Raw genomic sequence first — 17,952 nt, forward strand, 5'->3', positions numbered from 1 at the left:
TAAAATAAAGTATGTAAAACATGCCTGTACCTGTGACCTACTAGTCACCTGTGGCGAGTAAGAATTCTGCCCTGGCAATCAGGCAGAGAACCGTTTGTGTATCGGAAAACAGCTATCAAATAATGGGGATTAGTTTGAGGTCTGATCAATTTACTTCATTGCTGAAGTTATTTTGATGAGAACTGTCCATGTGCTGGATAGATTCTCTACCTTAAACTTTTAAAAAAATTATTAGCTGCTAAAATCGGACTAATCCGGCACAGCAGTAATTCCAGCAATCATGGAGGGGGCAAAATGTTCAAATTGATAGATGAGGTTTACCACAGAAGCAAATCTAATCTCTTGCTGAACCGAGAGAACACTGGACTCATTCATTTTATACCAGAAGCACACAGTGGATTGGATACCTGTCCCCTGATCCCGCTTGCTCTGTGAAGGGAAGTAGGTGTACACACACATCTGTGCAGGGGTGTAAAGTCTGAATAGAGCCTACACAGGTAGAATAAGCTCCTGCAATCGACCTGAAAGGTGAGGATGGAACATCTATTAAAAAGCCACCCAGTTTTGCTCCAAGCTTTTTGGATGTTATATGCATGCTATATGCCATGCATAGGTCTATCAAATGGGTGAGCAGGACATATATGGGTGAGCAGGACATATTATTATATAATAATAATAATATATAGTGCTCTCTCTATATATGTATACATGCACAATAATATTAATTTTATTAATAATAATTGATATACAGCTTAATACCGCGTCTTAGTTCCTAAGCAGTGTACAATATGGATAGAGCACACATCATAAAAGCAGTTCAAATGAACCGTAACATCATAAAAAGATTCCAGTGTGATGGGCAGGATCATCCAATCCAACCTATGATTATATAAAGATCAGAATCTCTCTTGATAATATAAATCTTTTTCATTTATTTATTTTTTAAAGAATTAGTATCTATTCTCCTTTTACACGCCTAATATAAACATGTGTGTTGACTAGCAATGGTTTTAATGGGCTACTAATGTTTGAGCATTTTATTTCCAAGACAGGAAAATAAATAAATGTGCAGGTAGATGGAACTTGTGATATGAGCAGCTTTAAGCTTTCTTCTAGCCGGAAAATAACTGGACAAGCTCTACTGATTCTTTACTAGCTGAGGATGTGTGTGTGTGTTGCATAATCTCTCCCTCACCCCCAATATTCATTCTTTCTTTGATGGTCTTGCCAAGGATAACCAGCAATTAACCAGGAAGGTCTGTTAGCTTCAGCAACAAAGGGGTCCTATGATAAAAATCATAAAAGATCCATGGCAATGATGAAATGAACACACATGGCAAACCTTTCAGACCAAAAAAAAGCTGAAACACTGGGCAAGCTGCTCCTATGATTGCAGTTGATGTGCATCAGGGATAGCCAACCTAGTGCCCTCCAGATGTTAAGATTACAGCTCCCATAGCCACTGACCATTGGTTAAGTTGGCAGCAGTGGATGGGATCTGGAGTTCAACAAAATCTGAAGGGCATATGTTGGTTAAGCCTGATGTACAGGGTAGAGTGGCTACATTCTGGAAACATGATGGGATATGTGGATGTCTGAGTTTGAACAATCTATCTCTCTTCTCAGGGATCGGTAGCTCTGTTAGTGTTGTAGCTCTGTGAAAGGAATAGGAGCCTCCTAACATCTCTCAGTAAGGGTGGCGCTGTCGGTTAAACCACAGAGCCTAGGGCTTGCTGATCAGAAGGTTGACGGTTCGAACCCCCGCAACGGGGTGAGCTCCCATTGTTTGGTCCCTGCTCCTGCCAACCTAGCAGTTCGAAAGCACGTCAAAGTGCAAGTAGATAAATAGGTACCGCTCCAGCGGGAAGGTAAACGTCATTTCCGTGCACTGCTCTGGTTCGCCAGAAGTGGCTTAGTCATGCTGGCCACATGACCCGGAAGCTGTACGCCGGCTCCTTTGGCCAATAAAGCGAGATGAGTGTCGCAACCCCAGAGTCATCCGCAACTGGACCTAATGGTCAGGGGTCCCTTTGCCTTTACCTAACATCTCTCAGTATCCTTGACAAACTGCAGCTTGGAGGAAGCTGTGGCTGTTTAAAGTGGTATCATAGGGCTTTAAAGGTATGGTGTGAACATGGTCTTTGGCTGTGTACAGATTACCGGCTTGAAATGCAGTGAGGTCGCTTTTCCACTGTGAATTTCAAGTTGAATTTGCTTGTCACTGTGTGCATCGGAGTGGTATTCAGTGCATCCTGAACAAGGATATCATGCTCAAGTTGGATTGGACTGCATTGAAACACAGCATTTCGCCAGAGACTACAGGATAGCTCTGTGTCCCTGGGTAACGCCATGTGTTCACAGATTCAAAAACAAACAGTGGGAGCGGAGGACTGGTGCCACAGTAACTGGTAATGTGTACACAGCTTTAGGATTACTAGGAAAGTGGCAACTCTGCTCCATATGGTTCTAAAACGAGAGCTGAGCATTTTAGAATTCTAAGTACAGTTAGCAGAATAACTCAAATATGGCTCGGGGAAATTGGATGGATTCGGTTCATATGATCACTTTGCATCCACTGTGAGATAATTATTATTCAATCAAATCTCAAAACTTCATGTAAGCTAAATAGATACCACAGCAAGTCCGTTATGTCTTCAGGCTTCTGTGCGTAAGAAAAGGTAATATGTACCTACCCACTGAGTGAGTGCAATATGGTCCTTGGGCAAGGACGATTATGAAATGTAGGGGCCAGATTGAGACTACCAGCCCAGCTCTCCAAGATGCATGGTTCTGCTCTGCTTGTCTTTTTCCATTGGCACGTCTCACATAGTGGTTTGGGGTGATTTTGTCTACTGGGTAAGCTGTTAAAATCTGAAACTTCCAGTATAAAAGAAGCAGCACCACTGTACAAGTCTAGGAAGCAGCATTATGCTGAGTCTCAGACTATTGGTCCATCTAGTTCAGTATTGTCTACATGGAGTGGCAGGGTCTCTCTGGAGTTTAAGATAGGACATTCCCAGCCCCTTCCTAGAGATGCTTTGGACCTTTTGGACCTGGGACCTTCTACATGCAGAGCAGATGGTCTACCACCAAGCTTTGACCTAGTTTGAAAGCTGCTGCTCTACCCCTGAGCTACAGTCCAGTCTATCCCATTGATTTTAGTGGTCCTCCAAGGTAGGTTTAAGGATTCAGTCTGCTGTATCTGCAGCTCCACAGCTTGCAACACGAAGGATGGAGTGGGGTGGTTCTTCTTGGGTTGTTGTTGTTTTTTTGGCTACAGTAGCTCTCTGACTAAGGGACACGGGTGGCGCTGTGGGTTAAACCACAGAGCCTAGGACTTGCTGATCAGAAGGTCGGCGGTTCGAATCCCCACAATGGGGTGAGCTCCCGTTGCTTGGTCCCTGCTCCTGCCAACCTAGCAGTTCGAAAGCACGTCAAAGTACAAGTAGATAAATAGGTACCATTCTGGTGGGAAGGTAAACGGTGTTTCCATGCGCTGCTCTGTTCGCCAGGAGCGGCTTAGTCATGCTGGCCACATGACCCGGAAGCTGTATGCCGGCTCCCTCGGCAAATAAAGCAAGATGAGCACCGCAACCCCAGAGTCGGTCACGACTGGATCTAATGGTCAGGGGTCCCTTTGCCTTTACCTAGCTCTCTGACTGGTGCAACAACAGGCCTAGATCAGGCTCCTTGCTGACACTTGCCAGAACCCAGCAACTTTAACCTCTCACAACCCCCCAAATGCCCCGTTTGGGTGCATCAAGGAGTTCCAGGGTGGCAAAGGCCTTACACTGGCACAGCAGGGCCAGGCTGAATGGAGCAGTATTGCCCCTTGTCGAAATGCCCCCCAGTCCAGCAGTTCTGGGGTCTGGGCTGCTCTGCCCACATCTTAATTTTTTTTTTCAGGAGGGCTTTCCTAAAAATAGAGGAGATTCAGCTGTTCTCCCCCCACATGCACTTTTTGTCCTCCATATACAAACAATATTTTTATACCCTACAGCTTCTTGTGCTTTGCCATTTCTTTGCCACAGATAGGCTGGGGCCACCTCTGGATATAACCCTGGATTCGCTGAACTGCACGGCATTTAGTATACAATGGAGAATGCCTCGGCAGCATGCAAGTTCCATCACCGGGTATACTGTGAGTACCTTTCTATTTTGGCTATGCAAGGAGGTATTCCTGTGTCCAGTGGCTCCAGGGCCGGATTTTGGTTTGATGAGGCCCTAAGTTACTGAAGGTAATGGGGCCCTTTCTACGCCCAGCTGTCCTTTGTCAACAACAAATTGTCACTGTTTTTTTGTGTTGAATATATGCTACATGGTAATTTATGGACCTAATAGGTATCTAAAGCCATTTGCACATAACAAAATAAGTATACCATAGGCACCTACACAACACAAAACACTGTTGCTGTATGTAGGTTTTATTTTATTTGTTTTTTATCTTACATTTTGGAAATGTACATTCAGTTTTTTTGCCCTTTAAATTTTTTGGGGGCCCCCAAGAGAGTGGGGCCCTAAGCTATAGCTTGTTTAGCTTATACATAAATGCGGCACTGAGTGTCTCAATAGCTCGTGGTGTCATGTTTATGTGACTACAAAATTCTAAGTACCAGTGATACACATTCAGGGAGGAATTCAGCGTCAATATTCTTGTAATCATTCTTTTGGCACAAGTTGCATATACCCTGAACCCTGAGCTTGTTGTGGATGTGCAGCCAGCTTTTTTTAGCTGAATGAGCCCAGGAACAACCCCATCTTCTCTTTCCAGTAAAAGCTGGCTGTGCCGAATTCGGATTGGCTGGACCTTGTGACCAATCAGAATACCTCTTCTGTGCAGACTGCAGATTGGCTGGCTCTCAGAGGAATCACAAAACTGCTTTCCTAACCAGAGCAATGTTTCCAATTTGGCCAGTGATCAAGGACAGTAGGAACTGTATTCCAACAACATCTGGAAGGCTGCAGGCTCTCCACCCCTAATTTAAACTATTAAAGGAAAAAGAGTCCTGTTCCTTGCAGAATTTGGTACTCCAGCTGAAGAACTGACTCTGTGCATCCTTTTAAATAATTATGATATCATGGGCACAATGTTATTCCTAAAGTGCTCTCCAATAAATAAGAAACAAGACAAACCCTGACCTCCAGGCTTGCAATAAACATAGGGAAAGGACACACAGGCAAGGTAATGCCTGATTTTGTGTAGAGCTGCCACCTCCAGTTCTGCCTAAAGATCCTGTCACTTTAAAATCTGTAGGGCTAAGAAAAATCCCAGCAGGTCTGAGTTTCTTTGCTGCTGTATACGCAGCCGAAGTCTTTGGTGGTCCAGCTGTCCAAACTCTCCTGGGCCTGTTTAAGCTGGGTTGGATTTCAAGCAGATGGGATGTAGCACACAGCAGGCAGCATTAATCTGAAAATCTAAGGGCAGGGGAATCCAAAACTACCATACGTTTTGCCTTTCAAAGGATTATGGTGCAGTAGTCTAGTAAAGGGTGTGAGAACCCTGATCTTGTTTTGTTAAGTATGGTTTGGTTTCCTGTTCGCTTTCATATTTTATCTGTCTAATAGTTCTTACAGAGCCAGGCAACCACACTCCTCAGTATCTTTAGGCTTAGGTATCCCCCTTTCCCCTCTGACCCTTTCAAAACTAGCACGTTCCCTATATTTTGATGAAATGAGAGAGTTAACCCTTCCCTCTCCCAACTGCAAGTTTTCCTCCTGAAAGGGCCCTCCAGGATCACAATTTGGCTTGAAAAAATGTTGCTGTGATATAAGCCCAAATCAGTGTTATTTTTTTAGAAAAACGGTGTTGGAGCTCACCATGAACGTCTCGCCTCCTCTCTTAGAATCTGGCAACCTAAAAGCAACACACTCCTCCACTCCTTTTGCGCCAAGAAGAGTATCCCACCACAATTGGACGTGTGTGTGTGTGTGTGTGTGTGTGTGTGGAGGGGTACTCCTCCTGTCAGAGCCAATAAAAGGCTCCTTTCAAGCCTAATTGCCTTGGGGGTAAAAGCTGAGTTGAACGTCAATATTGCTTATACTCGCAATGCTTCATTTCACTGCCATTCTTACTAGTTTACCTAACCTAACCAATGTATTTTAAAGGTCTATTACACCGAGTTCAAGGCAGATAAACCAATTAAACAGCAGTCCCATGATGTGCCTCTTAGCCTGGACATGCTCAGTATGGTGAGTATTTGATATTAAGCATACACAAATGCTTGGGGGTTCTTGTAGGTCAGTTTAACTGATCAATGGAATTTTGGGCTCTGCTTAGATCAATAAAGTCTGGAGCAGTGTTTCTCAAACTTGGGTCCCCAGCAGTTTCTGGACTACAACACCCATCATCCCTAGCCAGCAGGACCAGTAGTGAGGGATGATGGGAGTTGTAGTCCAAAACACCTGGAACAATGCCATTTTGTTCCCGTAGACTTGAGTATCATGGCTAAATGACAGCTTTCCATTTGCTCTGGAAGGTCAGCCCATGGCCTGGCTCACCCATCACATTAAACCATAGTTTAAAATAAACTGTGCAGCATGCTGGTGCGTTCTTTTGAAAAGTTCCTGCTCCTCCACTCCTGCTGCTACCGCTCCACAAGGAAACAAACCAATGTTTGGCCCTGCTGCGATATCAAAAACTTCCGGACGGAGAGAGGGGAACCTGCCCCGTTGTATATCGGGGGGGGGGGGCTGTGTGGAGAGAGTCTCCTTCTTTAAATTCCTGGGAGTTTATCTTATTGAGGACCTCACTTGGAAAATCTACATAACTCAGGTGGTCAGAAAGGCCCAACAGAGACTCCATTTCCTCAGGGTCTTGCAAAAGAATAATGTTAAACAACTGATAAACTCCTTTTACCGGTCTGCAATAGAAAGTGTCCTTTCATATTGTATAACAGTGTGGTATGCTGGCCTGACAGCCATGGACAGAAAGTCTCTACAGAGGGTGGTGAATACAGCACATGATATCATGGGGCAGGAGATATAGAAGTATAATCAGCCGTACCAACAGGCTAAAAAATAGCTTCTATCCGTGGGCTGTTAGGCTGTTGAACGAAAAATAACAGCGAAATTGACTTGCGAGGTGGTGTGTTGTTTGATAAGACATTGAGGGTTTGGGGGGGGGAAGCTCGTTTAATTTCATTGTACACAGGTTGTACAATGACAATAAAGGTATTATTTATTATTATTATTATTATCATCATCATCATCATCATCAGGTCCTGGTTTGTTTCTCTCTAAACAAACCAAGAGGTAGTAACCAAGGTTTCGTCTTGGCTTAGTACTCTTGCTTTTTTCAGGGAAATGAAATCACAAGCCCAGCTATGTCACAGCAAGAGAGATATCTCCGTGACACTATGCAGCAGGGCTGCCTAGGGAACTTTTAAACAGCATACACAAGCACTCCACTTGTTCACTTAAACCATGGTTTAATGTGCCAGGTAAAGTGGGCTTGTTTGCCACTCTAGCCTGTTTCTGTCTCTGTGACAGTACCTGCAAAGTTAGGGTGACCAAGTGCAAAACAGGGTGCCTGCATCTTTTAATAGGTGTGCAAAACAGCATATTCTAGCTCTCATGACAAGCAATACTTGCTGAATTTCCCTTATCAAAGGTACTGGTGTCTTGTCCTTTTTTGCAGCTGACCACCCTGTTCAATGTAGAGTTGCCATCTGCATCTACTCCACTCTTATGAAATTTGTTGTTGCATAATATGGAGAAATCCAACAAGTTTCTCTCTCTGCATCCCTCTGTTTTGGGAGGAGCTGCACCTATTGCATCTCTCGGTGCCATGCAACTGTTAAAAAGCCCCAGCAGACTTGACATTACTAGACCTAATTGTGTGTTCTATAAGAAAACTAATGTCTGACTTTACTATTATCTTCCATTTTTGTTTTTTTTCTATTTTCATAGACACACACACACACACACACACACACACAGTATAGTTTCAGAAATTGTAATCTGGGGAACATGGCTTTCTAAATTAAAAACATGTGGTAGCCTTGTTACAAATTGACTTTAAGTATGGCATTTTAATTAAAGAGACATCTGCATGTGTGTGGAAAAATATACGAGTAAGTGAACAGCTCTGTTGGTCATTCCCAGTGAACTGTGCCATGTGGGACCGATCAGAGCTCTTCCGTGCATAAAAGTCTTTCTAGGGTGTGCTCAGGCCCGTTTTTATGCAGCAGGAATGGAAAAGTAAGTGGGTGAACAAAAGCAAGCTATGAACTGCAATCCTGCTTGCTTTGTGTGCTAACAGGACTTGACCCTTGTGGGTGGAATTTTAAAATAGCAGACACCGATGCTCCTGTTTGCTAGTGTATAATTCCTGGCTTATAAGTTTATTATTTGAAGAGAAATTCTCATACGCCTAAAAGTAGTGAGGCCTTTAAAAGAGGATTAGACAAATTCATTCAGGGTAAGTTTGTGTTCTGCCTCAGCTGTCAGAGGCAGTATATATCCCTGAATAACAGTTGCTGAGAACCACAAGTGAGAAGAAGAAGAAGAAGAGGAGTTTGGATTTGATATCCCACTTTATCACTACCCGAAGGAGTCTCAAAGTGGCTAACAAAATCTCCTTTCCCTTCCTCGCCCACAACAAACACTCTGTGAGCTGAGTGAGGCCGAGAGACTTCAGAGAAGTGTGACTAGCCCAAGGTCACCCAGCAGCTGCATGTGGAGAAGCGGGGAAGCGAACCCAGTTCACCAGATTACGAGTCTACCACTCTTAACCACTACACCAGTTGTGTTGTTGCAGTTAGGTATTGTTTTGGGGCTTCCCATAGGCATCTGGTTGGCCACACTGAGAACAGGATTCCGGGCTAGATGCCTTATTCTTAGAGACACCAACCCTTGCGTGAGCATATGTTGCAAAATGGCAAGTGATGGAAATACCCCAGGGAAGACCAGGGCCCAAATTTCTGCATTTCCGCCTCTTGGCACCTTCTTTTCTTTGCATTGTGTTTTCTTGTGTCTTTTTCGGCATCCTTGCTCCCTTCTCAGGGTCCCACTTCAGAAGGAAAGGGGGTTTGCTTCACTCTTTTCTGTTGCCTCTTGTTCTGACCTAGGGTTGCCAGCTGGTTGGCTCCTGTGCATTTGCTATGCAGAAATCAGTGGCTGACACTTCAGTGGCGTGGAGTTAAATATTGCCACTTGCCTGGGAGTTTGATTCAGCTCACATTTAAAAGTGAGCTTATCTAATATTCACTTTCAGGAACCATTCGTGAGCCATCCTTCAGTGTTCATTCTTTTCTTACTTTTGAGATACAGTTCTCCAGCCAAGTAATGTGTACAAAAACACAATTTCTAGGGTAAATGTAAATGTATATGTTTTTTGAAAATAGCATATAACATGTATTACATTAGGGAATATTGCTTTGCAAAAACATGCGTATTGCAGCCAATATGTTTAATCCGATATGTTTATTTAATTATGGCACTTCATAAAGAAGTTATTTTTCTTTTCCTTCTACCAGGGTCAAATGGATGGGCAAGCCATTTTTGTAAGTATTATATTTCTGGAGATTATTTTTTTGCATTTCTGGGCAAAGTGGGCAATTTCCACCCAATTTCCAAACCCAGGCACAGCATTCATGCCCAGTATTCTCCATTCTGGTAAATGACTAGATAGAAATGCCTCTGTTGTTGTTCTTCCTTCTTCCTCCCTCAAGAGAGATAGATGGTTGTTGCTGGTGGAAAAAACAAGGGATCTTTCAGTAGCCAGTACATGTGTGCCTGAGAGCTTGGACTCTGGAGTCCAAATCCCGACTTTAGTAGAGAAAGCCATTTTCTTTTCTCCCCACCCCTCATTGACCTGGGGGTGAAAATGAAGAAGCCATGGCAAGGTCTTCATGTGAATCTTTCTGACAAATGCAAAGAGAGAGAGTTAAAAGAAGGGGGGTGGAGAGAAGAACACAATGAGATTTGGCAGACAAATCATTAGTTTTCTGCACCTGGAAATAGAATTTCAAGCTGTTCTGAAGTTTTCTGTAATTTTCCATGTACTGTGAGTAAGATTTTAGGTATCTGCAAACAAGAGGGGCAGGGAAGGAAGAGCACTGACAAAGTTTGCAGAAATGATTCTGATGTGTCATAACAGAATTTTCCAAGTGCTCTTACTTCAAGTCATTTTGGCCATCAATATGCATCCGTTAGACTAGTCCTAGACTGTGATTTACCACTGACAGAGACTGGGACACAGGGACTCTCCCTGGCAAGTAGGGGCAGTTTGAGCCTATGACATTCACCTCAGATTTAGCAGTGCTGAGCTCTGTTATCCAAAGGACAGACTAAAACGTACAACTTGGGTTCTGTTTGGTAAAAATGTCAGCACATCTGTTTCCATTGTGTCCTTGTGGGCGTCAGTGAGGTTAGAATTTCTCTTCGCACTGCTGTGGGTTTAAAATTAAACTAGATCGTGCACTTAGTTGCCTTTGATGCTGTAGGAGGATGTGGCGTAACTTTGCTTTTGACAGCAAACCTCTGTCAGCGGCAAATTTACTTCCAGCACAGACGTCGGAACTGTGCTGAGAGATGGGTGTAGGTCAAACAGATACGACTCCCTCAGGAGAATTTTTCAGGGGAAATGCTTGACCTTACTTGTAGTTGTTTACACGCTCAAAAAGAAAAGAAAAGGCACACTCTAATTGGAACCCAGAACTGGATGAAGTGCTGATCATGGGATTGCTACCAACAACACCAGTCCTGTGTTGAGTTTCTCTTTCCTTCCTTAACCTAGTATCCTCCTGATGTTTTGGATTACAACTCTCATCATCCCTGACTGGGGCTTATGGGAGTTGTAGTTGAAAACAGCAAGAAGGTGCCATATTGGGGAAGGTTGCACTAGCCATCACATAGTTAAGGAAATAATAATGATAACAACAACAACAACAACAACAACAATTTATTATTTATACCCCGCCCATCTGGCTGGGTTTCCCCAGCTACTCTGGGCGGCTCCCAACAGAATATTAAAAACACGATAAAAGATCAGATATTAAAAACTTCCCTAAACAGGGCTGTCTTCAGGTGTCTTCTAAAAGTCTGGTAGTTGTTTATTTCCTTGATATCTGATGGGAGGGCATTCACAAGGCGGGAGCCACTACCAAGAAGGCCCTCTGCCTGAAATCTAGGATGTGACCTCATCATACACATTTTGGCACTCTGGTCCATATTATTGGCTGCTGCTTGCATTGGGAAGGGAACTGCAGAAACTCACAATGTGATGATATCATGTCTTGCATTTCCTCTACTACCCATTATGGGGAGAAGGCGAGGACCTAAAGGACTTGGGGCCTGGTGATCTAAAGGACTGCCTTCTTCCACATGAGCCTTCTTGAACTTTGCAATGGATATTTAAGTCCTACTTCCAGGCCCACTGCCATTTGAGAGAGGCCTTCTTGGTTGTGGCCCTTTACATTTTGGAATGCCCTTTCCTGAGAAGCTGAGATTTAAAAAAAAGGCTTTGCCAGACATTTCCTCAAGTCAGATAGTTACAATTTTTATTGCTGCTTTCGCCTGGGTTTATTCATGGTTGGTGCTGCTCCTGTACTTTAATGTTGTTTTATAGTGGAAGACTTCTTAATGGATAGTTTTGTTCTTTTAAGTGTGGAAGTTTTAGTTGCTTAGTGTTATTCTTTTAACTGTGTGCTGCCTTGGTTGCTGAAGGGTGGCTTAAACATCCCCTTAATAAGAAAATGAACAAATTCAGCCTGAAGTTGCCATTTCTAGCAGAAAGAGGATTTGTCTAACTCTGCTGGACCACACAAGATTTTACTTATAATCAAACAGTTATTTGTATTTTTTTAAAAATACATATATACATATATATATTTCTCCCCAATTTATATTTCAAACAGGAAGTTGTCATTGGAGATTTGAAGCCAGGCACTTTCCACCGTGTAAGTGTAGGAGCTTACGGCTGGGCAGGAAAAGGCAGACCCAGCATGCCCAGAAATGTAACGACTTTATCGCAAGGTAAAAGCTGTGCGAATAGCTTGCTATTGTGGATGCCGGTTGGGGCAGAGATAATCCCAGGCATTGTGTTTTGCTGGCAGGTGAATGCATGCTGACAGCGAGAGGGTACAGCGTGCAAATTGCAGCTGGGGATGGAGGGGGATGAAGATTTCAGAAGTACTGCTGGTGAGAGGGCAAGATGTAGATGTATTGGCAAAACAGCCAGGAGTGCTATTAAAGATTTAAAAGGAGAAATGCAGCCTGATGTGGTTTCTTGGAACCTTTGTAAACTTCCTTGAAATGTCTCCACAAGGGCATCGAAGCATTTGCTTTGCTTCATACAGTTTCTGGCCTGCAAGGCTGCCTCCTTGTCACAGCCAGGCACTTCGTTGACCTGGAGATGCCAGGGGTTGGATGTGGGACCTTTGGAATGAAAAAACATGCGCTCTATCACTGTCCTGTAGCACTATCTACAGCCACTAGGTGTAGGGGAAAGAAAGTGGGTTGTAGGAACTGGAAGTAACAGCGAACTAAGGAAGCCAACAAAAGATTTTGATGAGATGTCCAGTTCCTTTCAAAATATAGTTGTATAGATGTGTTTGCCACAGCAAGAAGTACTTTCTGGGATTCTCCAAAGTGACCGATGACATGGTACGATTGGCAGACACATGCTCTTCTTCTGTTTTAGATAAATGCATGCCTCCAGATCCACCATACCAGCCTCAAGTGCTGGTCGTTTCTGACTCAGAAGTTGCTCTGTCGTGGAAACCAGGACCCAGTGAAGGAAGTTCCCCAATTCAGTACTACACAGTGGAATTCATAAGGTGATTTTGCTTATAGGATTCACATTTGTGTACACTCTTGGCTCACACGGGTTGAAATCTATTTCAGACTGGTATCTTTATTCTAGGTGGAAGTTGGTTCTCATTTATTCATTCATTCAAATGGCTTGGTCCCAAAGAAAGCTCCTTCCCTTCTTATGTCCTATTGATGCTTTTCATGTGCTCCTCTTTGGACAGCGAGAACATACAGAGGGCATAATCAGAGTCCTGCTGGATCACACCAAAGGCTCATCTAGTCCAGCCTTCTGGACTGACCAGCCAGGGGCCTATGGTAAGCCTGCAAGCAAGACCAGAGGCATATTGCCTCTGATAATGGAGGTAATTTATAGCCATCAGGACCAGCAGCCATTTCTGTTGCTCTCTACAACTCCTTTTCCTCTGGAGACTCCTGGAAAACTCAGCATCCTTCCAAAGCTTTGCAAAAACATGTTATTTCTCCCATCTTTCAGTGGCTGTGAGTTTAGGGATATATAACTCCATGTTCTAGTTGTTTGAAATAGGTGTTTCATATTATTGCATTCACCTGTGAGCATCAGCAAGCTCACCTGTTTAGATGTCATACTGGAAATGAGCAGGAAGTGGAGTCATAGCCCACAGAGTGAATGGGTACATTTTGTTAAGTTCAATATACAGATGATTGCCTTGACACCTTGTTTATGCAAGTCGGTTGAGCAGGTGTGGAGCATTTGGTGAACACAGATGGACAACAGCTGTGCTTATCATGAATGTGATTTATTTTGTGTATTGTTAACCATCTTCAGGATAGCCATTTTATGTTTGTTTGCAAATTGTTGTCTGGGTCACGGTGATCTTGCATTTCCAGGAAAATGTGAAATGCTCAAAGCCATCATAATAATGTTTTGCTTAGAAATGCGACTAACGCATTTCATTACATGATTTACCTGAATGCATATGGTGCTAAATACTAGTCAAGGCAGCTTGCCTTCTGCAAGACATATATTTGTGGTCACTGATGGAGATGTTTCTTCTCCCGTTGTGACGATTGTTAAAGGTATAATGGCCATTGGCTATGAAAAGTAAAAATCTGTTAGACCGATTCTTGAAGGTGTTTGGTGGAAAGGCGCTCCTACGCACTTCCATTATATCTTACATGAGACTATCTTGTTTCCGACTCATGTTCCTGGCTGCCACTGCAGGTCACCTCCCAGTCTGAGCATCAATCAGCTGTGCGAAACAGGAAACTCCCCCACATATACACCTGTATTCCATTGTATATCGATATTGTCTTGTTCCCTACCAAAGTGCTGGCTGTTATTGTGCATTTGACTATTAGATGCAAAAATATCCAAGGTTCAGACTTACATAGTAATTAGGTAACCTTGGACAAATTTCAGCTTTCTATCCATTTTGGAAATGTCCTAACCATTTTGCTATATCCACGAGCCATTCATGTTGAAGATATCTATCTATATATCTCTCTATGTATTTCATTCTTGGTTTATTTATGTAAGACAGCTGCCATCTTAAAGTAAATTAAATATTCTCAATTTGAATTAACTTGTTTTTATTTATTTATTTTTTGTTTATTATGTGTACCACCCAGAATGCTAGTAAATCACTTCTAAATGCTTGTCCCCGTTGTGTTCCTAAGAGGAGTTTTGGTGCTTTTGCGCAGTTTTCTCTGCTATCAACTCAGATATATTCTAATCAGCTTAAGACATTTTAGTTCTGCAAATGACTTTATCTAAGTGGTTTCCAAATTTTCCCTGTGTGTATGTAACCCCGTTCTGAAACTTGTATTTTCCCATGACCCAAGACTGCATCCTGATTTGGAAGCCAAGAAACTGTAAATTAAACGTGTTTTACTGCACTGACATTATTCTGTTGTGCAACTCATGGCTTTTGGTGGTCTGTAGGGATTAGACTGGATTTCATGTGGATCCTGTATCTTTGACCCCCCAAATGGTTATCCTGCCATCCAGAAATTCATTGTGTGCTGTAACATTAAATCAGTTGTCCTGAAACCCCCCTTTTAAAAACACAAGGCACATAATGGCTGAGACAAAGAGACAGTTAAGTAGCCATAGAATGGGATATGGACAGGATGGTGGGAGATGAAGGAGTGTGTGTGTGTGTGTGTGTGTGTGTGAGAGAGAGAGAGAGGTTCTGAAATTTTCTCTATTAGAATAAGGTCTGGAAACATTTGCATCTTCTGCAGTTTCATGTCCATTCTGATGTACATATGAAAATCCTAAGCATGCAAGTGTTTCATGTCCATTGATAGGGAGCATATGCAAACAGATCCTTATGTAGAGCTGCATGATTTGTAATTTATTTTTATTTCACAAGATTTATATACAGCTTGGTTGTAATGTAGACACATGTTTGAGGATCGGGACATTCACAGGGAAACCAAAATGCTTGTTTACAAAGCTATTATACTACCAACCTTACTGTACGCTTGTGAAACATGAACCACTTCTAAATGCCATCTCCAACGCCTCGAAAGATTCCATCAACAGTGTCTCTGAAAATTTGTACACATCACCTGGGAGGACAGGCGAACTAATGCCAGTGTACTGGAAGAAGCAAAGATCACTGAATCAATGATTCTTCAACATCAACTTCGTTGGACTGGTCATGATGTGCAGGTGCCTGATTATTGTCTTCCAAAGCAACTCCTCTATTCTGAACTTAAAAATGGAAAGCGTAATGCTGGTGGTCAACAAAAGAGGTTTAAGGACTCTCTCAATACAAGAAAAAAAAAGTAGCACAAACACTGACAACTAGGAAACACTGGCTTGCGAGTGCTCCAGTTGGAGAACAGCCTTTACCAAAGGTGTCATGGGCTTTGAAGACGCTTGAACTCAGGACGAGAAGGAGAAATGTGCTAAGAGGAAGGCACACTTGGCAAACCTTCACCGTGATCAACTCCCACCCAGAAACCTATGACCCCACTGTGGAAGGACGTGTGGATCCAGAATTGGCCTCCACAGTCACTTACGGACTCATTGTTAAAACCATGTTTATGGAAGACAATTTTACCCAAATATGAGTGATTGCCAAAGAAGAAGACGTAGTAGACACATGTGCATTCATGACTGTGGTAGTATATGTGCTTTTTTTGCTACATATGCATTTTAGATTTCTTTTATGTGTAGTGCAACCTTATACATGTCTACTGTAGCAAGTTCTGCTGAACTTAATTGGACTTCTAGGTTTAGAACTGTACCCTCGTAAAGCAGCAGAGACAGGATATCATAATTAGGCTTTGGAAGTCTGGGATCACACCCTGTAAAGCCAGGATTTTTTCCACTTTTGGTCTTTGTTCAGAAAATACTATACCCTACTGACTGTCTGGGAAGACAAATAAGACGAGGGCTAAAGTGTACATATGTACTCTAAGCTATATGAAGATTGATGAAAACGAAAGGAAACTGTATAAGATGAGATGGATGCTGACATTGTTAGCATAATTTCCATCTTCCTTGCCCAGCTTTGGAGAAACAGGTCTAATAAAATATGGGAATGTGTAATTTGTAACATTCTGTGAATTACACCATAGGCAGTGTATTTTTCATAATTGTGAATTCACCGTTACTGGCATTTAACTAATTACTAGGATTCATAGAAGTGCAAGAACAGGGCCCTCCCCAAACTGAGCTTGTTGGTTCAGCTAAGCGTAAGCCCTGCATTATGGACTTGAGAATTATATATTTCAGATTGCTAGCAGATGTTTTTACAGGGAAATTATTCTCCCACATTTCCAGAAAAAAGAAGTCTAAACATTGCACTTTTGCATCAGGGGGAAAAAAAGAACCTCTTTCCAAATTCAGTTGGACATTAATCAGAAGGAATGGTTGTAAAGGGAAAAAGCAGATGGTACGTGTAAGATAAAATGGTACGAGATAAAATTCTCCTCCCAGATACACCTGCAGGTGCTTGGTTGGTAGTAGTTCATATATTTGTAGTTGGCGCTTCAACACTGTTACAGAATTTCTATCAAGGCCATTTGAGAGCCAAAATTGTTCCTCAAAGCCTTCTGGATGATTTGTTCACTGGGGCGTCTTAAGATGCTATATTATAGTATTTTGGCCTTAAAGCTTTATAGGCTGTTTGGTGCATATATATATATAGAGAGAGAGAGAGAGATCAAACAGCAGCTTAAAATGAGGCTGCTCCCACACATTTTATTCTAAAATCAAAGTAAGCCACATACAGTGGTACCTTGGTTTACGAACTTAATCCATTCCGGAAGTCTGTTCTTACATCAAAGCGTTTTAAAACCAAGGCATGCTTTCCCATAGCAGCAGGGGACTCAATTTAAAAATGAAACACGCTCAACAGGAAGCAGAACATGTTCCGCTTCCAAGGCAAAGTTTACAAACCAAAACACCTACTTCCAGGTTTGCAGCGTTCTTAATCCAAGTTGTTCATAAGCTAAGCTGTTCTTAAACCAAGGTACCACTGTACTTGTATTTTCTATGTGGTCCGCAGACAATCTAGATCAACTGCATAGTTTTTGCCCCCCAAAAGCACCTTATGAGAAACTGGCTTCATTCTGAAAGCAAAAGCTGATGGGCGATTGATTTGCATTACTTCACAGTGTGCCCATTTGAGAACAGATGAAAAATGATATAGGAGTTCCCGGCAATGGGAGTTGTATTCACAGCAGCCCAATGACATGGGTGGCCATATACCAAGATTGCCATCACCGCTTCCTCTTTGCATGTGCAAGGAGAAATAGGCATGGATAACCTAATGAAGAGGAGAGTGTTGAAACATGTATCAAGTAGCCAGGCCAACCCTTGTGGACAGCTGGATCTAGATTGGAATCAGCACATTGATTATAAATGTGAACGATTCTGGATTGAGAAAAACTACATTTTTGCGCCCCCAACGGTTTAGTGTGTAAATGACCACAGATTGCCTTCCGATATCTGTTTCCTGTCCCATGAGCAGTTGGCATTGTATGTAGAATGCCATTTTAAGAAGAAGCTGTATTAAAGAGTGGGGGGGGGGGAAACCATCCACCTATAAAAACGAAGACTGCTGTTAAACAAAGAAAAGTGAACAGATGCTCTTAATTAGTAAAAATGGTGGAGGCCCTCAGTTTGTATAAAAATTAAAAGTTGAATATTCAGGTAGGTGCACATCATTAGGCCATCTTTTTCTTCTTAGCATGGGGGAAGCA

The 17,952-nt window shown here is 42.6% G+C and overlaps 1 protein-coding gene across 2 annotated transcripts in view; it reads left to right on the forward strand.

Moving 5' to 3' along the window:
* EGFLAM (EGF like, fibronectin type III and laminin G domains) overlaps positions 1–17,952 on the forward strand; it is a 104,583-nt gene that overhangs the window by 29,934 nt on the left and 56,697 nt on the right. Inside the window, exons 2-6 of one of the 2 annotated variants that reach the window (XM_080972398.1) lie at positions 4,032–4,141; positions 6,106–6,189; positions 9,477–9,503; positions 11,859–11,976; positions 12,644–12,779. In XM_080972398.1, the coding sequence (XP_080828524.1) occupies positions 4,032–4,141; positions 6,106–6,189; positions 9,477–9,503; positions 11,859–11,976; positions 12,644–12,779 (475 nt within the window). Of the gene's footprint in view, positions 1–4,031; positions 4,142–4,942; positions 5,183–6,105; positions 6,190–9,476; positions 9,504–11,858; positions 11,977–12,643; positions 12,780–17,952 lie in introns of those variants that run through there. The other variant, XM_080972399.1, reaches the window with a different exon arrangement.

This window comes from Podarcis pityusensis (genome assembly GCF_964106645.2).
Source record: "Podarcis pityusensis genome assembly, chromosome: 11".
Taxonomy (NCBI): domain Eukaryota; kingdom Metazoa; phylum Chordata; class Lepidosauria; order Squamata; family Lacertidae; genus Podarcis; species Podarcis pityusensis.